Consider the following 25,378-nt stretch of genomic DNA (forward strand, 5'->3'; position numbering starts at 1 on the left):
TCCCTCCCTCCCTCCCTCCCTTCTTTCTTTCTTTCTTTCAATACATTTATTTCTTTAATAACTTTATTCTTAATTTATGTGCATTGGTGTTTTGCCTGTGGACATACATGGACATACATCCATGTGAGGGTGTTAGATCCCCTGGAACTGGAGTGACTGCCATGTGGGTGCTGGGAATTGAACCTGGTCCTCTGGAAGAGCAGCCAGTGCTCTTATCCATTGAGCCATCTCTCCAGCCCCAGCTTCACATTTTTCATTTCTGGTTGGTTTGTTTTGAAACAGGGCCTCAAGTAGTCCAGGTTGGCTTCAGATTTCTTATTTAGCTGAGGATGGCCTTGAACCCCTGATCTCCTGCCTCTTTTTCCCTTTGTTTTGGGATTATACCACCACAGCTGTCCATTTTGGGAGGCATTTTTAATTAATTTTATTATGACTTTTTAATCATTCACAAAATGGAACAGTTAGTGTATTAAATTCAGTTTGCCTGTTACCTTAGCCTTAACAATTACAGTTTTATCGATCTGTATGCTGAGGTTCTTTTAGCTTTAAAAAGAAGCAAGGATCTGTCGGCACAGCCTCAGTCTGTGTACGATATTCAAATGCTATTAATACCATAGGCAGCATCGTTTGTAAGCAATAGACATTTGTTCTCACTTTCTAAAGACTGGAAATCTAAGATCGAAGTATCTAATAAGGCCTCTGTTTGATTCTTAAATCACTGTTCTTATCACATTCAGGAATTGTGTCCCTCCATGACCTGTTTGGTTCTCAAAGGTCACATTTGCTAACATCATCATGTTGAATATGTAGAGTCATCACTTGTGAGTGTGGGAAGACAGACAGAAATACTCAGTCAATGAATAGTGAGTGGTTCCTCGTTTAGTCATGACTCAACTCTGCTATATAGAGCAGTATACAGTCACTGGAATTGACAAATTAACAAGAAAAAAGAAAATGAGAGCTGGAGGTATCCTTCAGAGGTTTGATCCCAGCATAAAACAGACAAATATTATAATAATGATGACAGAACATAGTGTGTGTGTGTGTGTGTGTGTGTGTGTGTGTGTGCCCGCCCGAGTGTGTGCACATACACCTGCTTGCCTGTAATGGAAGGTTGTGGAGGTTGATGTCAGGGTGTCCTCCTCTATTGATCTCTTTGATTTTTGAGATCGGGTCTTTCATTGAAGCTGGAATTTGCCATTTCAGCTGGGCTAGCTGGTCAGTAAGCCCTCCAAGTGCTGGAGTTATGGATCCATGCTACCATGCCTGGCTTTCTATGTGGGTGTTAGGGATCCAAAGTCAGGCCCTCACACCCCCACACAGGCACTTTACCCACTGAGCAACCTCTAATGTTATTCTTCTGGAGTATCCATCTTGTGTTTGAGACAGAAGCTCTTACTGGCAGCTAAGGCTTGCTGATCAATCTAGGCTAGTTAGCTATGGCACCTGGACCCACCTTCCCAGCTCTGGGATTGCAAACTCACCACTATGTGCAGCCTTTAGAAGATATCAGACGTCAAGCCCAGGTCTTCATACTTGCACAGCAAGCAGTCTATCAACTGAGCCTGCCTGATATTCAGTTCTCTGTTTATTGATTTTCCCCCCTGTGATAGGTTTATTTCATTTTCTACTCTCCTCAGTCCCAGTTATGGACCCTGTCCTCTCCCTACAACCTTCTAGCATGGTTGTAGTCATACTTTTTTATATTTTAAATTATTCAAATCAAGTAGTCACATCTGAAAGTGTGTGCTCTGATAGCATTTCCTTGTCTAACGTCTCACTTTGCTGGAGTTGCTGTTTGCTTCATCCACTCCCCATCAGCTAATCTGCCTTTCCTGTTGTCTAACAGCCACTCCACTGGAAAATCCTGAGCCTTCCACAGCCTGCTAACGCTGTAGGTGGCTCTGCAGGCTTGCTGGGCAATGCCTTGAGGCTCACCAGCTGCTTCCTTTTGTTTCTTCTGGGGGCAGCCAGGGCCTTGGCATGCCTGAGAGCTGTATTTTCTAGACATTGATTGATTGATTGATTGATTGATTGATTGATTTAGACAAGATAAATAGATGGAAAATTAAGGAGACCTAGAAGGTGAAAGAGCCTCTCATTCCAGAGGCCAGTTAAAGTCTTGCAACCAAGAGTTAAAAAAATCACAGCACAATTTTCTATGGAGGTTTCCTACATAAACACAGTAATATAAATAAATGCATACATACACATATACTGTGATATATATGTGTGTGTGTATATATATATATACATATACATATACACATATATGTATAGGTGTGTATATGAGAGAGAGAGAGAGAGACTTTTCTTTTTTTTTTTTTTTTTAATTTATTTATTGATTATATGTAAGTACACTGTAGCTGTCTTCAGACACTCCAGAAGAGGGAGCCAGATCTCGTTTACAGATGGTTATGAGCCACCATGTGGTTGCTGGGATTTGAACTCTAGACCTTCGGAAGAGCAGTTGGTGCTCTTACCCACTGAGCCATCTCACCAGCCCTGAGAGACTTTTCAAATGAGAAAATGTGAATGTTACAATAGTAATGAACCTAAGGCCTAACTGTATATGATCAAGAATGGCCTTCCTCCTTTCCTAGCTGTCAACCTGACATTTTCTGAGAATTTCACAAACAAGCAAGACTGAACACTTTCATAAAGATAATAGTTAAAATTAAAGAGGCTATAGATACGGTTCCATGGCTGAGATCACTTGTTGCTCTTGCAGAAGACTGAAGTTCAATTGCTAACACCCACAAGTCACACAACTGTCTATAACTACAATTCCAGGGGATCTGACGCCCTCCTCTGTCCTCCGTAGGTACTGCATACACATTGTGTGCTTAATAGACAGGCAAAACACTCATGCACATAAAAAATAGAAATAAAGAAATAGAGACTGGAAAGTCTACTTACAGTAAAAGACAAAAGATGTACCATACTTTGTGAACCCCTCAAGGCCCATGGTTTTACCTTATCAGATTGTGACCCCACCTAAGGCAAAGAGGAACCACCTTTTGACCTCATTTTCCAAAAAAGGGGGAAGAAAACTTCTTAGAAAACTTGTAAATAATGGAATTTCAGGGACAGAAAGATGTCTTGATGACTAAGAGCACTTGTTGCTAATGCCAGTGCCCCAGGTTTAATCCCCAGTGCCCATGTGCTGGTTCACAACGACCTGTGTGTATGTGTTCTAGAGCTTACATACATGTAAGCAAAACACACAGATAAATTTAAATAAATAAGTCTAAAAACAAGAATAATGGCATGTTAAGAACCACTAAGGCAGTATGCATGGCTGGTGCTAAGACACTTGGATGTAGCTCTTTGAGACGTTCACACCCCATTGGAGCGTGTACTGCCCTTCCTTTGTGTTAAAATCCCTTCCTGATTTTTCTGCTTTCTACCAGCTTATCCTGAAATTCTTCTTTGCAGTGAAGTGAAGAATTCTGGCTTCACCTGGGCATTCTTAGTAACCATTCAGGCTACTACAGCTGGTAGCATAGAGCGCTGGCCTATGTCCCACTGCCACTAATATGATGGTCTGACTGGGTAGGACACCTCAGGGTGGAAAGGCCTGTCTTAGGACATTGGAGATATTGGTCCAGGGGCTTTCAGCATCCCTGTTGATGACTGTTCTGTGTAACCTCTTTTTCCTCTGCTCAGAGGAATTTTATGATCACCCCTAGAGATACAAGGTCCTATATATATTTGACTAAGGGCCTTGACAGGGGACAGGCCTTACATACTATTTCAGGGGTCCTTAGCGGAGAGAGAGTTACACTATGAAAGTGATGTGGAGGCAGAGGCAGGCTGCATTGAGATTATATGGCTGCAAGCCAAGGAGGACCAGCTGCCACTAGTAGCTGGAGAAGCAAGGAATGGGTCCTTCCCATAGCCCTGCCCATGAGCAGATTTCCACTAAACTGATGCTGAATTTCTGGACTCCCAAACTGAAAAGGGTGCATCCCTGTTGTCCTCAGATGTCAAGTTTGTGATCGTTTGTTACCATCACCTTAGGAAACAGCTACAGGAAGCTCACTAGCTTCCTACTAATCTGTTTCCAGCTTGGGCTTTCAGCAGCCAGAAGTGAATCACAGACCCTTCAACATGGAAGGAAGTGGGTATCCTTCAGCCCCCCCCCCCCCGCACCCCCTCTGCACAGGCTGTTCTCCACTCCTTGCTTTCTTTCTATCTGGGATTCCCAAGTAGCTAGATGGTGGACTCCCTGCATGAGTCTTCCACCTTCCCCTGTTTTCCTAGGCTCGCCTTTCTGGATGATGCTGTCCTGAACTGTCTTGTGATCATACTTGTTACGTTAAAAACCTTTCTGCAGCTCTATTTTTAATTTCCTAGAGCTCTCTCTTGTTGCTTTTTAAAATAACAGCCGCCTCTTAATGGATGCAATCATTTTTTATTTCTCTGAGGAGATTAATTATAGTTTTTCTATGTGTCTGCTCTTTATATTATTTTTCTCTCCAAAATGTCCATTAAAACATTCCTAAATCTGTTTTGGCAATATCCTCAACTACCCAGTGACATTTGACTGATCATTAGTATGGAAGACTGCAATTCCAAAATGCACAGGGGGATGTGGACAGGTGACGGTTGAAGAAGATTATAGGTGTGGGCAGTGGCCTTCTTTCTAGGAGACAGGATTGTAGGTAGCCTTTTCCAGACCTCTGCAGCAGTGGCACTGGGCTGGCCTCTGTCACTGTAATAACTTAGAGCTTCAGCTTATCGTCTCAGAAGTGGTTCACAGCCTGCGGCAGAGCAGAGCAGGCTGTCTCAGAGCCAGGAAGGGAAACTGGGAGACTGCGGGAGAACAGCCCTGGTGAAGCAAAGACCTTCCACTGGACCTCACTGCCTGAAGACTCTGGTGTGGTAGTTCTCAACCTGGGGGCCACCACCCCTTTGAGGGGTTAAATGACCCTATCACAGGGGTTCCATATCAGATATCACGGTTCACCACAACATGAGGAGCCATATTAAAGTTAAGGGTTGCAGCATTAGGAAGGTTGAGAGCTGCTGCTCTAACACTTTCACATAGTGTCTGGGGATCAAACCTTCTAACAAATAGGCCTTAGGGGGACACGGGAGATCCAAGGGAGGACCCTTCTGTCTCGCTGCTTAAGAGCGAGCCTGCTTAGTGCTCTATGGAGCTGTGGGGCTGCTGTCTCCATCTCACTTCTGGCTGGGGTTGCAGCTGCTTCAGGGACCTTGCCTCCTTTCTATCTTTATAGTGGCCAACAGGAGGATGGTGGATTCCTATGACCGAGCTGTGTACTCTGGCCCTGACATCCTGGCAGCTTTCCTCTGGTATTTGGCTCAACCTAAGCTACCCGAATGTCTCCATAGCTTCAGACCTGGAAGTGGCAGGTGACTTGTCACAGGTTACTGTGAGGAGTCACAAGTAAATGCAGAGGGCACTCAGAGCCACATAGTCACATCCTTCACATGTTTGCTTTTACTGTCACTCCTGGAGACTGGGACATCCCAGGCTGTGGAGGGGAGAGAACTTGGAGTAATTCTGAATTCCTCAGATTTCATTTTGCCTGTGTTTGCAGCCTCTGCCATTCCCACCTTCTGAGACACCAGAACTGAGTGCTGGACTTTGCAGGGGCTACAATTTTCTTGCTGGGTGGAACCTTTCTTGCATTTTTTTTCTCTGTCCCCTGCATTATGACCACAGTCCACATGCTGCCCTAGAGTGCAGCCTCTGTCATCTGCAGTCTCGTCACCAGCTGCCTTTGTGATTTGCACTCTTTAGGAAAGACTTCTCAGTTTGCCTCAGGAGTCTGAGGCAGTAGGAGTTTGATACCAGCCTTGGCTATTAGTGAGTTCCAGGGTAGCCATAGGTATAAAGTAAGACCTGTTTAAACAAACAAACAAACAAACAAACAAACAAACAAAAGCCTTTTGAGCCTAGGACCCTCTAGCTTTCCTAACTTTCTCATCTTTTTAAATTTTATAAAAGTTCTTGTTGAAACTTTAGGCAGCTTGATAGAGTGACTAGATTTCTTAGCTTTCCACTCACCCCTGCCTTCCCTCTCCTGACCCACCTGACTCCCGTCTCTCCAGGATGGACAACTCCAGCCACCAAGGAGCTCTGCGGTATGGACTCTGGCAGCTGGTTTTCTTTTGCTTCTCAGAGCTCTGTGCCTCCATGCCCTCTTTCTTGGACTCCTCATTTCTCAGAGCAGCCCCTTGATGGGTATTGGCTGTCTTTGTGTTGTGTCTTCTCTCTGCGCTGGCCTGCCCACAAGTCCATGGGTGTTTCCATGTTGTCTTACTGGGGACAACTCCCCCATCTAGCTCTGGCTGAGTTTTCTATCTAGTTGTCCATCCACTCTTGAAACTGGCAGTTAACACAAGCTCTCTGGGTTCCTCAGGGAGCTCCCAGCCTCTACCTCCCCTGCTTCTGTGATCTTTGATTTATTGGAACCCAGAGTCAGCCCTCCCTCCTACCGCTGCCTCACATTTAACAGGTGCTGTCCTCCTGCCTCTGCCTCCCATCTAACAGGTGCTGTCCTCCTGCCTTTTGTTTCCTGTCCACTCACTGCCTCTCTCCTCCCTGCTCCCAACCTTGTGGGGCTCTTATTCCCTCTTACCAGGTGTCTCACAGGCATTAGAACATTTTCCTGACTTACTAACCACTTTCACTCTTTCCTTCCCCAAACCCTGTAGTATGGTTCCTGCCAATAGCAGCACATCTCCTCTTGTGCTGTGAGGTTCCTCCATAGCATCCTCTGAGGTTGTGGCACAGCCCACTCCCTCTGCCAGCATGCAAACTCTCGGCTTAGACAGAGCCCAGGTTTCTGCCCCGGCTCCTAGGACGCTGACTAGAAGATTTACTCCTGCTGCCCCTACCTCTACCTGGCCTTCCTCCTCTGATGTTCTCTCCTCCTTCCATTTTTCTCCTTCCCCTCTCTTGTCTTCCACGGCTTGACTCTGAAGTCTTTGCCCCCAGAGGCCTTCCTCCTGGCTCAGCCCAGCTTTCCCAGCAGCCCCGTGTGCCACAGCATCACTGTTCACTTCTCTTTCTGCTGCCTCCCACTCACCTTCCCCGGCTGAGCCAGTCCTAAATAGCTACATGCTCTGAAACCCCAGCTGCAGCTGCAGCCTGCAGCCTGCAGCAGGATGAGCAGAGGAGAGAAGAGTACTGTTGTACTGTTGGATGTATTCCTAGCCCCATAATAGGGTCTACAGAGTTCTGGCCACCTGTGAGAACTCTGATTGCTTGATTCTCAGGGTCATCACAACAGAAGACCAACTCTGAGAAGCTTAAAACACCCAAGATTTTGGAGGGCATCAAATAGGGCCCTATCCATTAAGGCCATGAGTCCTTTCTGACCTCTTCCAGTTTCTTATGTTTGCAATCGATGCTTGGCTTCCTAGGCTTGTAGACCTATCATTATAGTCTCATGGCTGGCAGCGTCTTCATTTTTTTTTTTTTTTTTTTTTTTTTTTTTTTGGTTTTTCGAGACAGGGTTTCTCTGTGTAGCCCCCTGGCTGTCCTGGAATTTACTTTATAGACCAGGCTGGCCTTGAACTCAGAAATCCGCCTGCCTCTGCCTCCCAAGTGCTGGGATTAAAGGCGTGCACCACCATGCCCGGCTGAAACTTGACTTTTTTAGTTCCTACCTTTAGCTTGTGTCTGAGTCCATTTGGGCTACCTTAACAAATGCCGCAGACCAGGGAGCTTATAAACAACACACGTATTTTCTCGTAGTCTGGAGCCTGGGAAGTCCAAGGTCAGGGTTTCAACATGTAAATTTGGGGCAGAAACAAACATTTAGTCTGCCAGGTGTTCTCTACTGCCCTGCTCTTTTGCCCTTTCTTGTGTCTGCCAGCAGCACACTGGGCTCTGAGCTTTGTGGAGAGGACACTTTATACACTATTCGTTTGGGTGCATTGTTCCCAAAAGGAACTGTACCTTATTAATCTTTGCTAAACGCTCCACAATATTTCTGAATGAATTTTAACAGCCTCACACGGTTCTTCTCACTGTGTGACCTGGAGTACTCATTCATTCATTCACCATGCATTCATTCTTTATTGCCTGCCCCAGGCATATATTTAATTTGGTGCCAAGTATTATGGAGAGTGTTACAGAGACAGTAGAGGAACAAATAGGCTAAAGTTACTGTGCCTGAGGTACTCATCGTGCCCAGTAAGAGGAGACAAATGGATCAGCCAGTTGTTGTGACGTCAAGTGTACCTGGCTGAGGACATAGAGTTATTCCAGGGAAAGCCTCTCAATGGGAACTCAGTGGGTGAGAATGGAGTGGCTCAAGGGACCATAGCTGCCCAAATAGGACTGTCAGAGCCAGCTTGGGGAGATGGGTGTCTAGGAAAGCATTTCATTTCAGATCCCCAAAGGATGTGGAGAAATCAGGGCAAGTGCCCTTTCCTGTTGGAAGGGGGTGTGGGCAGCAGGTTAACAGTGATGGCTTCTTGCACCAGAGGGCACTGTTGGCCTGGCATAGGAACAAAGCAGCCATCCCATGTCAGCAGTCCCTGTGACCTGTCCCTTATCCTCTTCCTACTATTCTCCAGGCTATTGAGATACCTGCCCTCTTGCCTCCTATATCTGAGTCTCTTTGCACACATAGAAGCTCTATGTAGCAGGCTTCCCCTTCCTGTAGCATTTGAATGGAGGCTTGCTGAGCACTGTGGAACCATATACAGCCATTGATGATTATAAGTGGCCCAGCTCCACCCAGGGCCACGTAGAGCCCTTGGAGCTCAAGCTGCTATAATGTTCTAGTGTTTTGCTGAAGCTGTACATGCAGCCCGGGTCCCTGTTGTGGTCATCTCTTGTCCTCTCTTGTTACCTTGTGACACCCCTACATCCAACTAACCAACAAAGCCTGTTTCCTTCTTCCCAGCCCCCCTCACACCAGTCATCCTGGGCCACTGCAAGCAATTGCAGGCTGGGTGAACCAGAAAATCTTGGCCAAGCGTTCCTCCCTGGCCGCCGTCCTCTGGCGGATGTACTGCTCTCTCTAGGATGTTTCATGGTGAACTAAACACGACCACAGGGGCCCCAGGATCTGGCGGCCAAAAGGGACAGATGAAAGGACATGTCATTAGGCTACAGTAGCTGATACCAAAGCACCAGGGAGAGGACAGACTGAGGCTGAGATTCCTGGGCAGTGGGAATGGAGCATGGAGGTGCTAGGAAGAGGGAAGTAGGTTTTGTTGGTTAGTTTGGTAGACACTAGGGCCTATTTCTGAGCTGTTCCTCCTTCTTACTGCACAACTGGCTGCTTTTCAGAACACTGGAGTCAGCACAGGTAGTCAAGACTGCTGGCTACCAGTGCCTGAGGCAGGATGTTGCCTTGTGACCCCTCTACTAACTACTCTGTAAAAGCAGATATAGTTAAGTTCCATAAGGAACATTCTAGGGCCTGCCACTTGACTGTGGCACTTACAGGGCTTCCTGCCCTGTTCCCCAGCCAGGCTGCTCTATCAGGGAGCACATCTCTTCAGCAGTTTAGTAGTCATAGTATCCGGGCTCAAACGGGCCTGACCATGGAATTCTATGCTGCTTCTGGTTACAGGAGGCAGCCTGCAAGATATAGTTCAGGTCTGAAGAAGCAGAATTTCCAGGGACATTTGATGATTTATTGGGAAAATTGAAACTTCTCTGACATATCTGGAACATGTGACCACTGGCACTGTTGCTGTCTGCTGTTCAGCGCAGGGTGTTGAGGGAGACCCTGAGTTGATGGAGGTCAGGAGGTTTGGTTTTGTTTTTTGTTTTTTAATTGTAGGTTTTCTATTTTGGGTACTTTCAGTGTTTAAGTACCTGTCACCCCATATTTCTGATGAAAGTCACAGCTCAGTTCCACAGTGGGGACTTAATGCCTATCAGTTCAGAGCCCCCACTCTGAGGGAAGCATGGATATTGTGCTCATATTTGGCTGCTGTTAGCTCATCCTAAAGCACCTGTAAAGGTGCCTCTGAAGGAGAGGACCCTGTAGGATGATCTGCTGACACCGGGAGCTTGCCTCCCCCACCCCTTCACTGTAGAATTCACATGGGCAGGGCCACAGACCTCAAGCCTGCGATGGTAGGACCTTTGCCCTGCCTCATTTGGCATTTTGTTGTAGGCACCATTTCAGCTCTATGGTTTTCTGTCTGGAAGGAGGAATGCTGAGTTCATAGATCCAGTGTTGGAGAAAACTGGAGCAGGATGAAGTGAAAAGTTTTCCAAGAGCTGCCTTGAGTAGCAAGGAAGAAACAGGTGTGCTAGATGCCCATCGCTTCACTGTGGCTCCTTCATTCACTGTGGTTCTTTCACTGTGACCGGAGAGGAGTTACTTACACGTCCTCAGTGGCAGTCACGGCAGTCTATTCTCCCATTTGTTTGTTTCTTTGTTTTATAATCCTCCAATTTATTTTATTTTCTTTCCATATAATGTTGTAATTTTCTTTTTTATTGGATATTTTCTTTATTTACATTTCAAATGTTATCCCCTTTCCTGGTTTCCCTCCCTCTCAGGAACACACGATTACATCCTCCCTCCCTCTGCTTCTGTGAGGGTGTTCCTCCACCCACGCACCCACACCCACCTCCCCACCCTCAATTCCCCTACACTGGGGCATCTATCAATCTATCTCTTCTCCCATTGATGTATGACAAGGCCATCCCCTGCTACATATGCAGGTAGGGCCATGTGTACTCCTTTGTTGATAGCTTAGTTCCTGGGAGTTCTGGAAGGTCTGGCTGGTGGGTATTGTTCTTCCAGTGCAAACCCCTTCAACTCCTTCAGTCCTTTCTGTAACTTCTCTATTGGGGACCACACGCTCAATCCAATGGTTGGCTGTGAACATCTGCCTCAGTATTTGTCAGGCTCTGGCAGGGCCTCTCAGGAGACAACCATTTTAGGCTCCTTTCACCATGCACTTCTTGGCATCCACAATAGTGTCTGGGTTTGGTAACTGTATATGGGATGAATCCCCAAGTGGGACAGTCTCTGGGTGGCCTTTCCTTTCGTCTCTGCTCAACACTTTATCTCCATATTTGTTCCATGTGAGTATTTTGTTCTCCTTCTAAGAAGGACCGAAGCACCCACACTTTGGTCTTCCTTCTTGTTGAGCTTCATGTGATCTGTGAATTGTATCCTGGTCATTTGGAGCTTTTGGGCTAAGATCCACTTATCAGTGAGTGCATACCATGTGTGTTCTTTTGTGACTGGGTTACCTCACTCAGGATGATATTTTCTAGTTCTATTCATTTGCCTAAGAATTTCATGAATTCATTGTTTTTAATAGCTGAGTAGTACTCTGTTGTGTAAATGTACCACATTTTCTGTATCCATTCCTCTGTTGAAGGACATCTGGGTTCTTTCAAGCTCCTGGAATTTCCCTGTTTTTAACGCACAACCCGAGACAAGAATGAGATCTGTTAGCCAGCATTTGCAGAAAACAGCAAACAGGCCTCTTCAGGCTGCTGGTGGTCTGAAGAGGACATGGGATGAAGGATCTTGGGAAGCAGTGGGTTGCTTGTTCTTTTGCCATCTCCCCCATCTCTGTGGGCAGGAAAGGAGTTCTACTTGTGTGTCACTCCAAGGAAGACAGTATGGTGTCCCCTGAGGCATGTGCTCTGGGCCAGTTGCTGAGCCTGCAGAATCAGAGAGTGCCTCTCCCATGTAGAAGGAAAGGAACTTTCTGGAAGCTTCAGGCTTAATGCAAACTTCAGGTTTCTACTATTGATGTCACCAAGTAGGAGGGCTTTCCCTCAGAGGATTTAAATTAGAGTCTGAACCACTGTCAACTACGAGGACTTCATGGTAACCATCCAACCAAGTATTCCCCTAATAGGGTACTGTGTGGTCTAAGTGAAAGCCTGCCCCCCATTCCCTCTACTCTCTCTAGCCATGCTATCTTTTGGGATGAGAATGACAGAAGACATCTGGAATAGTGCCAGCCTGAAGGGATGTACCTGGAAACACCTTCCCAAGAGGCACTGTTGTGAGGAAAGAGGATGGTCACATTAGATTAGGATGCCAGGACAGGTTGGGTCCCCTTTAGTACCCAAAGGAGGAATCCTGGGGGGCTTGGAGGGTACCACACTATTCAGTGCCCACCCAAGGTCTTCCTACCACCCTACGCACTCTGCTTCTCTCTCGCCTGACCCCCAAGCTTTATGATACTCCCTGAGCTGTGCAGAGGGTTCTGTCCCTTCAGCTTTGAGAATGTGCTGAGACGCAGGTGCAACTTGGTCAACCTTATCACTGGAATTATCTCAGACCCTGGAACTCAACACTCTGTTGGCTGTCACTGCATCTGTGGGGCCCTAAGGGGACCCAGTGGGTCCACAGCTGTCTTGTGGCTGGATCTCTCTGGCTGATCATGATTTTAAAAGGTCCTGAGTGTAGGCCTGTGAGGGCAGTGGGATTCATTCAGTGAGGGAAAGGCTAGCTTAGCTATGGAGATGCTTAGGAACAACGTGGTGTGCTCTCTAGTCTGTGACAGCCTTGTCTTGGGTCTGGCAGTGCATTGAATTAGGGGAGAGGCTGGTTGCAGCAGAGGCCTCCTGTGACTGTAGTAGTGAACCAGCCTTCAGGGTAATGTGACCCTTGCCCTCCATCATGCCTGGCACAGTCCCTACCAAGCAGCCTGTCCAGGTACCATTCTACTTTCTGAGTAACATTTTTATGCCTTGAACTTCAAGTGGCAGTATGTTCAAAATTCACCACAAAAGTCTGCAGCTGCTTTCTAGCAGGTATTGTCTTGTAATCCTGTGTATCCCTGAGGGCCCAGGGAACAGGCTCTAGGCCACTGCTCATCTACTTTCTGCATGACCCACTGCCCCGCCTCTCTGGCCCAGCCCTCCTAGGCAGCCAGTGGCCCATGATGGCCTCAGGAGGCGGCGCCCCTTCCCCTGATTTCAGCCTTGGCTACAGCCCAGGCCTCCAGCAGTCTAGTGCTGGAGAACTTTGTATTCTGGGGCCAGTGACCTCGGGTGGAGCAGTTACTGCCTGTGGATCCTCTATCACGTCCTCTGTGTGCAGCACACCTAGGTGCTTGGCTGGTACAAGGTAATTCCAGAGCAGGTATGGCCCTATAAATCTGAATAAACTGCTAGGCTAGGTTTTTACATGTGATGAAAGCATGCTAGCTTTCAATTGGGATTGCTAGAGGACTAGTCTCTCTCTCTCTCTCTCTCTCGCTCTGTGTGTGTGTGACAGTGTGCGTCTCCCTCTCTGTCTCTGTCTCTTGTATCTCTGTGTGTGTGTGTGTGTGTGTGTGTGTTGGTGGCTGGTACAAGGTAATTGTTCCAGAGCAGGTATGGCCCTATAAATCTTAACTGCTAGGCTAGGTTTTTACATGTGATGAAAGCATGCTGTGTGCTAGAGGACTAGTCTGTCTGTCTGTTTCTCTCTCTCTCTCTCTCTCTCTCTCTCTCTCTCTCTCTCTCTCTCTGTGTCCCTCTCTGTCTCTCTCTGTCTCTCACTGTGTGTCTCTGTCTCTCTCTTTTTGTGTATGTGTATTGGTATGACTCATATCAATATCCTACTCAGAAAACCTTGGAGGGATTGGTATATAGCAGACTTCATGCTACCTCTACACAGAGAAAGGCTTTGATGGAGGGCCTTGGGGCAGTTAGCAAGAGGACCTTGGTGTATATACATGCATGTGTGAACATGTATGTATGTATGTATGTATGTATATGTGTGGGGATGCTGGTGTGATCTGTATAGGGCTTTGGGGAGATTGGGAATATTTCTTCTATATCCCTCCATTCATGTGGGAGGAAGAAAAGACAGTGAGAAAGAGTGATAACAGCTGGCATTCATTACCAAGATTTAGTACTTTCAGGTCTCTGTCTCAGTTGGTCCGGGAATGATCTATCTGGGCTGGAAGTGGCACCTGAATTTACAGATGAGGAAACCGGGCTTCAGATCTGCCAAACCACAGTACTAGGAAAAAAGAGAACTAGGCCTAGGCAGGCAGGCAGGCTTAGTGCAGGCTAACACTGGGCCTCCTGGCTCCACCAGCTCTAGTGGTGGTGGCTGCTCCCACTTGCCTCTGCTCTGACTCCATCCAAAAGGGCCTTGCCATTTTCTGCCTGTAATTTTGTGCAGGTTTGCTGCCAGCCCTGGCTCCTGCTCTCCAGTAGCCGGTCTCTCAGGTCTTACCTTCAGGCCTGCTTTTGCTGTTCTTTTCAGGGATATGAGGGCTGAGAGGGGCTTCTTTCTCTTCACAGTGTTCTTGGCCCCAGGTTCTTTGTGGATTGGGATTGCCAAGGAGTCACTGGGCCACCAAGATCATTTATGGGGAATCACATCAAGTCTCTCTCTCTCTCTCTCTCTCTCTCACACACACACACACACACACTCTGGGGTTAGCCTTCCAGGAACTCACCTGATGCCAGTCCAAGGAAGACTCCTTATCTCGAGAGGGGAATGGGGAGCCTGTGTGATGAGAGAGGGGCAGGGCAGCAAACTCCCGTTTACTCAAAGGATGAGAGTCAAGTGCTCAAGTGGTGGCGAGTGATTATCAAGAAACAATCTTCTATGTAGTTCAGCCTTGCACTTAAGATTGATCTCCTGCCTCAGCCTACCAAGAACTGGTATTACAAGTGTATTTTACATTTATTTATTTTTGGTGAGCAGTGGACATGAGTACCACATTGTGTTTGTTGAGGTTCTTTCCTCCCACCATGTGGGTTCTGGGATTAAACTCAGGTCATCAAATTTGGCAACAAGCACTTTTACCAGCTGAGTTATCTCGACAGCTCATTTTCTTTTCTAAATGTGCCCTCAGCCTGGTCCTGAGCCAGCAGCAGTCTAACCTGTTGTCCTGGAACATATCTTGGAGCAGGCAGTCAATATGAGTGAATGATAAACCAGACTTGTCTGAAGTGGAGAATTTTGACAAATTAAAATTGAAGAAAACTAATAATGAAGAAAAAAAATACTTCCCAGTCAAAGAAAACTAAACAGAAGGAGAGAGTGTTAGAGGATGGTGAAGTGGGGATCTCCTTCAACAGGGCCTGATGGTCTGGGCTTTAGGCTTACGTTTATAAACTGTGTGTCTATAGAGACTTAAGCCAATTGCTGATGGCTTCTCACCGGTACTGATGGTTACGTGGTAATCAGGACCCAGTCACTGATGCATAAGTTCCAGATGGCAGATGCTGACTGTGATCTGGCCACTGATGACCACTGTGTTTGGAGTCCTTGTGCCTCGCCCACACCCACACATAGGGGTGCCACTTTAACCGTTAGTGGTGGCTGTGTTGCTTTGCTTTGTTCCATGTTTTTTACAGCTTCTTATTTCTAATACAGCAATAAAAAATAAGTAAAGTTCTTATCTTAGAAAATAAAGTGTTCCCATTGGATAAAACATACAGACTTCTGTATATGGAAATATATAGATGCATAAAGGAGGAAAGAAACATACTTCACCAATCTATGGCAATGAGGTGCTTCACTGGCATGATCTCACCAGTTGTCAGCCTTGTTCCAGAAAAAAACTTTATGAGATGGTATATATAGTTTATCTCATTTTCTTAGCTTCACATTGTATCACAAAACACCTTCCATATTGTAAACACCCATGCAAACCCCTCATTTGTGGATTTGTAATGTCTACCCAGGACCTTCCAGTCAGACTTTAAATCCCTTCTGCTGTTTGGTGTTGTAAATGGAGGTGTTTGAACACCTCACATACACATCTCAGTCTCTGTTTCATAATATGGAATTCTGGATTCCTGGAGTAGAACTGACCCAGCAAGGAACAGGAGGCCTACATTTATTGTAAAAGGAACTGTAACTTTAATTTTTGACTATATATAACTTATCTTGATCATATCCACTCTATCCCCCCACACTTCCCTCCCAGCTTCAATGTACTTTTTGTATTGTAGAAGCTTTTGTTTTGTTTTAAAGCTAGGTGTGGTGGTACACACTTTAATTTCAGCCTTTGGGAGTTGATCGAGGGGGATTACACAGTAAATTCAAGTGAGCCTGAGCTATATTATAACAAGACTTAGTCTCAAAAGATAGCCTCGACTGGCCTTGAACTCTTGATGGTGCTGAGACCATTCAGTGCATTAGTGGGCCTGGCTTGAAGGCTCTGGATAGATCTGAACAGGGCTTGCAGGGTAACTGGACAGGACTTGGGAGTGGGACCTGTGTGTCTTCTCAGTTGGAGACATTATCTTTTTTTTTTTTTTTTTTTTTTTTTTTTTTTTTTTTTTTTTTTTTTTTTTTTTTTTGTTTTTCGAGACAGGGTTTCTCTGTATAGCCCTGGCTGTCCTGGAACTCACTTTGTAGACCAGGCTGGCCTCGAACTCAGAAATCCGCCTGCCTCTGCCTCCCGAGTGCTGGGATTAAAGGCGTGCGCCACCACGCCCGGCTCTGGAGACATTATCTTTTATGAAGCTGCTGTGTGTAGCGCCACCAGGTAGCACCGTGCTCTGTCTGCAGTGTGTGTAGATGTTTGCAGGGAAGACCTCTTGTGTTGGGCTTTGTGTCGCTGTCAGAGCTTCTCCTTACCACTGAGCAGCAGCAAGATCAGGAGCGGACATCAGCACACACTGTGTAACTTACAGGCTTGTTTAAACTTTATCTGCAGTCCCTTTGTGTCCTTGTGTCCTTGCTGACAACAGAAGTCCAGGGTCCAATCAGCGCCTATGTGCATTTAGCTGTCTTTTTGTTTCCTTTCATTTGAACTGATTCTCCAGTTCATGTCTCATATGAACTTTTACATAGTTGGGCTTTTGTTGTTGTTCATTGAGACAGAGTCTCTCACATAGTCCTGCTTGTCCTGGAACTCTATGTGTAGATCAGGCTGGCTTCAAACTCACAGATTCACCTGCCTCTGCCTCCTGAGTGCTGGGATTAAAGGCTTGTACCACAATGCTTAGCATCTTTCACATATTTGAAGCATTAATTTTGAAACATTAATTTTACATATTTGAAGGAATAAAAATTGTGTATGTGTCTCCCATTGGATAAAAAATGGAAATTAGGCTTTAGTTAAACGTGGGTTGTATATCTGAGGCAGGGCCCTGAAGGACTGTGGCTTCCATACTCCTGAAGTGGATCACTTCAGGAGGTACCAATGATGCCAACTCCTAGTCAGTGACATGCTGGCACAGTTTGTCCACAATGTGTTAACATTAGGGTCCACCAATTCCTATTTCTTCAGTTCAGTCTCCCTTGGCATTTTATGGTGCAAAAGTAATGAAGGGAAAATTCTAGAAATAAGTCTTTTAAGTTTTAGGTGGTATGCTGTTCTGGGTCTTTCAGTCTCCCACTTCCTCCCACCCAAATCAAGAATTACATTTTTGAACAGGGCGTGGTGGCGCATGCTTTTAATCCCAGCACTCAGGAGGCAGCGGCAGGCGGATTTCTGAGTTTGAGGCCAGCCTGGTCTACAAAGTGAGTTCCAGGACAGCCAGGGCTTCACAGAGAAACCCTGTCTCAGAAAACCAAAAAAAAAAAAAAAAAAGAATTAGACTTTTGTTCAGAGTCTCTATGCTGTATTTGTTACCTGCTTGCTAGTTGGTTAGTAGTGTCTCAGTCTTCATTGACTGCTGTGGAACTTGTATCTAGGTGACCAGTATTTTACTTCAGTGGCCCCAAAGCAGAAGGGAAGTGAGGCTGGCTGCTAAGATTTGTCAGGGGAAGCTATCTGCTTTCTTTAAGTGAAAAAGGTGAAAGTTCTTGAGTGACTAAGGAGCAGAAAATACGCTGAGTTGCTACAATCCCCAGGCAAGACCTGAGATCACATTCACATGGCTCTGTCATGGCATTTGTTATAGTTCTATTTGATTATTAATTCCTGTTAATCTCTTACTGTTTGCAATTTCTAAGTTAAACTTTTATTATGGGACATACATAAAAAACTTCATCCCACTGGTCAGTGGTGGCAGACACCTTTAATACCACTACTCCAGAGGCAGACAGGCAAAAACAAACTAAACACACAACAAGAATCATGGCTGTAGCCAACTGTGCTTGTGCATTCCTGTAGCTTGGGAAGTGGGGGCTCCCAAGGTTCAGGAGCTCGAGGTCATCTTGAACTCCTATGCAGTTTGAGACCAGCCTGGGCTCCATGAAACTTAAGGGGAAAAAAAGCCATAGCTGCTCTAGGGTTTATAGCACTATCCTAAGGTCAAGACATGGCTATTTTAGAAAAGCTGGAGCCTGGAGTCCAGCACGGGGACTCCTCCACACACACTTTTGAAGCCTCGAGCTTAGCAAGACGTGAACCCTGGCTCAGCACACTGTGTTCCTGGCTTTTCTCTTTGCTCTTAGGTAGCTGGCTCTTTGTTGGCTCTTCCTCCTAGTTAAGCCAAAAAATACAGGCCTGGGCCTTTTCTAATCTACAGGATTTATACATTCTCTGTCATCATAATGCCAGGTTTTTCCCCTTGCCCTCCTCTTGTCCATGAGCTTCCTTCACTCCTGACCCTGCTTTTCTCTCTATCGTCTTGTCGTGTTGGCCCATCAGCCCTCAACTCAATGGATCTCAGAGTGAATGTTGTCTGAGGTTATCCTACATCTTCTCTGATACCAGCTTGATCCCATGGCCTCTGTCCTAGTCTGAGATGGTCTGATAGGGCCTTTCCAATAGCCCTTTAGACCTGCTCATGGCCTGAAGGAGGCAGTGACCAGCTGGTCTGTCCATGTTTCCAACATTGCCTCACAGAGGACTCCTTCCATCTCCTACCTGTCCAGTTCCGTCATTATCCCAAGCTTGTTCCCTCAGGGCCTTGGCAATTACTGTTCTCATGCATCTGGATGGGCCACCTCTTTCTCCTTGTTTAGGTTCCATCTCCTATGTCCCCTCTTCAAAGAATCATCTCTGATGTCCAGTTGCAGTAACCGTCTTTCCCCAGGACATTCACAAAGCATGACCTTTGAAGCACCTGGTCATCACTGTGTGGTCAGAAGTGAGCTTACACCTTTCCTTTTCCCTCTCTGCTGGCTGGGCCGCACAGATCAGGCCCTTTATGGACTTACGGCCACAAACTGTGCCTCGGGGTGGCGTGGGCCCTCTTCTTCTTTGTAGGACTGACTTGTTTATGCCTTCTTTTCCCGCTCATTGTCCCCTCCTCTCTATCTATCCATGGTTGTCCCTGTGACATCAAGGTTTTTGCAATGTTTGTTTTATTTATTGAGTTTGTTTTTATGTTTAAAAGCAAGTGGCTGAGTCAACCATTTCTACCTTTTACTAAGAACCAAATCACTGTTAGATAAAGGTGTGTGGGTGGAGAGGCCCAGTGAGATGTGAGCCCTGTTTTGTCCTTTCCTTCTTTCCTGGATCTCTCCTCTGTCTTCTGTACCTCATCCTTTTCTCCCTTCTCCCCATCTCTATAGATTTTTTTTGAGGGAGTGGGGGTAGAAGTCACACTATAATTCAAGCTGTCCTGAAACTCACTGTGTAGCCAAGAATAGCCCCAACTTCAGCAATTCTCCTGCCTCAGCTTCCTGAATAGCTGGAATTACAGTTGTGAACCTCCACACAGTGCTGCATCTTTAGTTTATAAAGTGAGTAGTTAGCTATGAATCCTGCTTTGTGGTATGTAAGGTGTTTTCAGATGATTTAAAAAATTAAGTTGCAGTATAGTACGCCATGGCAGATTTCTCACCTCAGCCAGAGTGCACAGTTCAGTGGCATTAAGTCCATTCACAGCAATTCCACCATCGCCTACAAAGTCCTTCTCACGGTGTAGACGGAAGCTTTGTCACTATTAAATATAACTCCCGATCCTACCATCAGCTTAGAACAGCACCCTTCTGTGCTTCTCCTTTAGCCCCATCTCACCACCTTAACCATTTTAGGACCTCCTGTCAGTGGAATTCCAAAGCATACCTATGTCTCTGGATCAGCCTCTTCAGCTGCCCTTTCTGGCTGTGTCATCAGAATATTTTGCTTAATATTCCTCAGTAGAAGGAAGGTTCCGGCCTCTGTTTGAAAAAGCGCTGTACTTTAACTGAGAGCCAAAGCTATCTCCTGAGAGAGCAGGTTGACAGGATCAACACATGAAAGAAGTCTATTTTAGAGAATGCGGGTAGTGAGCCTGAGTGCACAGCATCAAGATGCACAGCATGCCTGCACAGGACCGCTTTGTAACACTGTGCTGTTACGAGGATGTTGAGCTGAGCTTCACTGGGTTAGATTTGCTTGCTCTCCACAGCTCCACCACAGATGGAACCGGAGATGCGGCTGTCTGCTTCGTAGCCGTCTGTGGGTTAGGCCCCTCTCTCTCTCCTCTCTCTTTCCAGATGTGCGGTGCTCAGTAGCCTGCTCTAACCTAGACTCTCATTGCCCCTCCTCAGATGCTGAAGTTCCAAACAGTTCGAGGGGGCCTGAGGCTCCTGGGTGTCCGCCGATCCTCCTCGGCCCCTGTTGCCTCCCCAAATGTCCGGCGTCTGGAGTATAAGCCTATCAAGAAAGTAATGGTGGCCAACAGAGGTAAGTACTACCAGGGTTCAGATCCTTGGGCCAGCCTAGCCTGGCCTCCTCTCCTCAGCCTGCCTGGCCGGTCTCCTTTGTGTTTCTCTCAGGACCCAGGAGTCTAACTGTTCACCCTGTCTGTCTTAGGTGAGATTGCCATCCGAGTGTTTCGTGCCTGCACAGAGCTGGGTATCCGCACAGTGGCTGTCTACTCGGAGCAGGACACAGGGCAGATGCACAGGCAGAAAGCTGATGAAGCCTACCTTATTGGCCGCGGCCTGGCACCTGTGCAGGCCTACCTGCACATTCCAGACATCATCAAGGTGGCCAAGGTAGAGTCATCTTGGCCTAGGAGATGCCAGAGTTTCCTGAGGCTGGGTAGGATCTTGTGCTGCACCGTACATCCACACCCACCAGCAGAATATGTGAACATGGGGGATGAGAGTAGATCCCAGCAAGGAAAAGGAGAAAGAGGAAGGCATCCAAGCATTTCTCCTGCCCTTTGCAGGAAAATGGTGTAGATGCTGTGCATCCTGGCTATGGGTTCCTCTCAGAGCGAGCAGACTTTGCCCAGGCCTGCCAAGATGCTGGAGTCCGGTTCATTGGTCCAAGCCCAGAGGTGGTCCGCAAGATGGGAGACAAGGTGGAAGCCCGGGCCATTGCCATCGCTGCAGGTGAAATACAGGCCCTCCTAGGGGCTGGCAGGAGGGGCCTGTGACAAGATGGCGTGAGGATTCTGCCTGTTACAGAGATCCCCTGTCCTCTCCCGACAGGCGTTCCAGTAGTCCCCGGCACTGACTCCCCCATCAGCTCCCTGCACGAGGCGCACGAGTTCTCCAACACCTATGGCTTCCCTATTATTTTCAAGGCCGCCTACGGAGGTGGGGGCCGCGGCATGCGGGTCGTGCATAGCTATGAGGTAAGCAGGGCAGCATGTACGCCAAGGTCTTGGTGCTGGGCTGGCAGCCCCTGTGCTGGTCTCTGGGAAGTGTACAGAGGTGTCAGCAGAGGGCTCAGAGCTGGCCCCATGTCTGCCCAGCCTTGTCTGTACTCCTAGGAGTTGGAAGAGAATTATACCCGGGCCTACTCTGAGGCCTTGGCAGCCTTTGGGAATGGAGCATTGTTTGTGGAGAAGTTTATTGAGAAGCCAAGGCACATTGAGGTGCAGATCCTAGGTGAGTGGGGAGCTGTGTGAAACAGGAGAAGCCCATATCTCCCCGGTTTACAGTAGCCACCTTTGGGACAGCCTTTCCAGGGGACTTGGAACAGAGCAGAAGTCAGGTGGCCAAGTAGCCACAGTGTCCAAGGGGTCAGAGGGTATATAGGAGTCACTTGGATTCTAGGAAAAGCTGAATCCAGTTTCTTGTATGCCCAGGGGACCAATATGGGAACATCCTACACTTGTATGAGCGAGACTGCTCCATCCAGCGGCGGCACCAGAAGGTGGTAGAGATCGCCCCTGCTACCCACCTGGATCCCCAACTTCGCTCACGCCTCACCAGTGACTCTGTCAAACTTGCCAAGCAGGTGAGGACAATGTTCCCAGGGACATGAGCCCATTTTTGCAAGCTTTCTTACTGTCTTTCACGGCTTGGGGGTTTGGAAACTCCCTGTAGACAGCCCGTTGAAAGAAAGGGTAGGCCCTGGGGGGGTGGGGGCGGGGGCGGGGGCGGGAAGATCTTCTTGAGGCTGGAAGAAGTGAGAGCAGATTTGACGCTCACTGGTTGTAGAGATGCTTGGTCAAGAGAAAGGTGTCCTCGCCATTTTTCTTCTCTTGCTATATAAGCTGACTTTTGTGGCACCAGCTCGCCCGATCTCTGTAAAGGAAGTGAGAGTCCTCATATGCTGGCAGAGTTAAGGTGTGTCCTCCTCACTGGCTTCTAACCTCGGCTGCAGCACAATCTATTTCCTTATCACGGTGTCTCTGCCATCTCTGCTCAGCTGGTGGAGTAGATCCTGGGGAGTAGAGGTGGGAGCTGTGTCTATAAGCAATGACTTGCTCCTGACTGGCCTAGAAGCCCTCACCATGGCAGCAGGGTGTCTCCTATACCCACCTCCCTTAGACTTCTTACCCCCAGGTATGTCACACTGTCCCAGGCGTGAGCCCCCATGGCCTTCAGTGCAGGCAGCCAGGGCTCAGAAGAGGCTATGGAGAATGGGGACAGAGTGGCTCTGAGACAAGGCTCAGCAATGTGAGCAGAGGCTCTGTGAGGTCTGGTGGAGCTAGGGTTGCCTCGGAGGAGCAGCCTCACCTTGGGCCTTGCTCTGTGACCAATCATAAGAGCTCAGAGCCCAGGGAGGTGTCATGTTGCTCTGGAAGGACTAGAAGTGGAATGAAAGCAGGGCTGTAGTCCATGTCAGTGTCACCGTTGCTCGTCCTCAAGTGACATCGCTTGAGGTGGTGGCCAGAATGAGGATGAGGCAGAGTAGCTCAAGAGGAAACTTCCTGGAAACGCTTCTGCAGTGAGACCTGGGCTGGGAACCCAGAACTGCGGGTCTGAGAGGCTGGAAGGGATTTGGACACAAGCCAAAGAGGCTGCTGGGAAAGCAACAGTGGAGGTGGTTCCAGGATGTCTTCACCTAGACTTGCTGGGTGTAGCCTGGCCTTAGTAGCTTCCTGGGATCTTTGAGACTGTAGAGTGTAGGGGTGGAGGTATATTCTGGGTTGCGGCCACTGCGGGGGAGCTGAGGGTAGGTGGCTGGATTGCCACAAGCTGTTCTGTTCCAGAACCTTTGTGGTGGGCAGGCTCGGGTGGCACAGCCCTGACTCTGGGAACCTCTGCTTACCGGCCACCCCTGCAGGTAGGCTATGAGAACGCAGGCACTGTGGAGTTCCTGGTGGACAAGCACGGCAAGCACTACTTCATCGAGGTCAATTCCCGCCTGCAGGTGGAGCACACGGTCACCGAGGAGATCACAGAGTGAGCTCAGGGCAGGGTGGGAAAGGGGCTCCTGGAGGCAGCAGCCAAGGCTCACTTGCCTTTACTTTAGTGGACCTAGGGACTTCACTTAAAAAAAAAAATCTTATGAGGGTTTTATATGGTTAATATAAAAAAATTACACAAAATAAAAACAACTCAGAGCTTTCCCGCCCCTAATAAAGAGGATTCCAGGGTACAGGCACTCCATGGAGTTTTCGGGGCTGTACTTGTGAAGAAGGGACCCATCACCCCATTTTTCAGATGGATCCAAGGCTTGTAGAGATGCTATTGATGTTTTAGATAGACTTAAAACCAACTTTGAGATTTGTTTTTATTTCGTGTATGAATGTTTGCCGCGGCGTGTCCGTGCACTGTGTACACACAGTGCCCGTGGAGACCAGGAGAAAGCACAGGTCTCTCAGGAGGGCAGTAGAGGTGGTTGTGAGTGCTGTGTGCGAGCTGGGAATTGAACTCAGATCCTCTGGAAGAGCAGCCAGGGCTCTTAACTGCCGACTCCTCTCTCCAGCCCCTTAGATAGGCTTTTAAAAAAGATTTATATATTTTATTTTTATACATATGCTTGCCCACAGAGGCCAGAGGAGGATATCTGATCCCCCAGAACTAGGATTGCAGAGGCTTGCGAGCCACCATGTAGATGCTGGGAGCCACACCCAGGTCCTCAGCAGCTGCCGCACTCTTAGCTGCTGAGCCATCTCGCAGCCTCTAGAATGTTTGTGTTTGTTTAAAAACTTGCTATTTGCTCAGACATGGTGGCTCACACCTTTAATCCCAGCAGAGACAGACACATCTGGCTAGCCTTATCTGCATAGTGATCTCCAGGACAGCCAGAGACCCTATCTCAAAACAAAACAAAACAAAACAAAATTTGCTATTTGTTGAAGGCATCCCCCAGACATTATTCTTCGTGAGTACTTTTAATAGCAGTAGACTGTTTTACTATCTGCACTGTAATAATTCAGCTACCTTGTTTTCTGTTGGACAGTGCACTGCTCTGCCTTTTGTGGTTCAGGGTATGTCTATAAACATCTGTCCAAATGTAAGCTGCAGCTTCCTATAAGATTTGTACCAGTGTATTTTCCTACAAGCTTTGGGTATGGACTTAAAAAGAAAATCTACTTATTTTATAAACTGTGAAAATTGTTTTCATTATTTCAAGATACATATTTTGAGCCATGTAAATATTAATCTTGGGCATCAGACCAGTCCACCTTTCCATGGAACATTCCTGATCTTTTCTCCTTGGCCGAACTCAAGACTAATGATGCTGCCTCCCACGCGCTGTCTTTGCCCACAGATGCCTGACTCCCTAGAGTCAGAGCCGGGGTCACAATGATGCTCCAGCCTTGTTCTCTAGTCAATTCCCTGGTGCTGCTTCACCAAGATTAGCTTGCTCGGTATCAGGGTCCCCACACCTTAAGCCATGTGCAGGGTTGGTTAGCTGTGGCCTGTCTGACCCTCAGCTCCTCTGACGGGGAGTACTACCGTGGAGATCCACCAAGCAAGCAGGGTCAGTGACCTGTTGAGAGTGCCATGGTGGCCATTATTACCACTGTGCTTTAAAGTTGACACTGAGTACTGAGGACAGTCTGCCAGTACAGTACTAGTCACGAACCTTAGAGACAATTCCTTAGACCTGGAGCGCCTGTGCTGACGGCTCTTTACCTGGATTTAGCACCATCTTTAAGAGTGGCCATAGCTCGGGGTAGTCTTTTATTCTTTTATTCGTTTTTTTTTTTTAAAGTTCTCTATATTTTTAATTAGGTATTTTCTTCATTTACATTTCCAATGCTATCCCAAAAGTCCCCCCATACCCTCCCCTCCACTGCCCTCCCCCCCACTTCTTGGCCCTGGCGTTCCCCTGTACTGAGGCATATAAAGTTTGCAAGACCAATGGGCCTCTCTTCCCAGTGATGGCCGACTAGGCCATCTTCTGATACATATGCAGCTAGAGACACGAGCTCTGGGGTACTGGTTAGTTCATCATGTTGTTCCAACTATAGGGT

The 25,378-nt window shown here is 47.4% G+C and overlaps 1 protein-coding gene across 4 annotated transcripts in view; it reads left to right on the top strand.

Moving 5' to 3' along the window:
• Pc (pyruvate carboxylase) overlaps positions 1-25,378 on the top strand; it is a 109,037-nt gene that overhangs the window by 68,733 nt on the left and 14,926 nt on the right. For 2 of the 4 annotated variants that reach the window (XM_021151256.1, XM_021151255.2), the window contains 7 exons: positions 20,316-20,451; positions 20,581-20,765; positions 20,942-21,107; positions 21,207-21,352; positions 21,491-21,608; positions 21,809-21,960; positions 23,236-23,354. In XM_021151256.1, coding sequence (XP_021006915.1) covers positions 20,316-20,451; positions 20,581-20,765; positions 20,942-21,107; positions 21,207-21,352; positions 21,491-21,608; positions 21,809-21,960; positions 23,236-23,354 — 1,022 coding nt within the window. Of the gene's footprint in view, positions 1-12,931; positions 13,071-20,315; positions 20,452-20,580; positions 20,766-20,941; positions 21,108-21,206; positions 21,353-21,490; positions 21,609-21,808; positions 21,961-23,235; positions 23,355-25,378 lie in introns of those variants that run through there. The other 2 variants (XM_021151258.1, XM_021151257.2) reach the window with 2 other exon arrangements.

The sequence above is a fragment of the Mus caroli genome, chromosome 19, assembly GCF_900094665.2.
Source record: "Mus caroli chromosome 19, CAROLI_EIJ_v1.1, whole genome shotgun sequence".
Classification (NCBI taxonomy): Eukaryota; Metazoa; Chordata; class Mammalia; order Rodentia; family Muridae; genus Mus; species Mus caroli.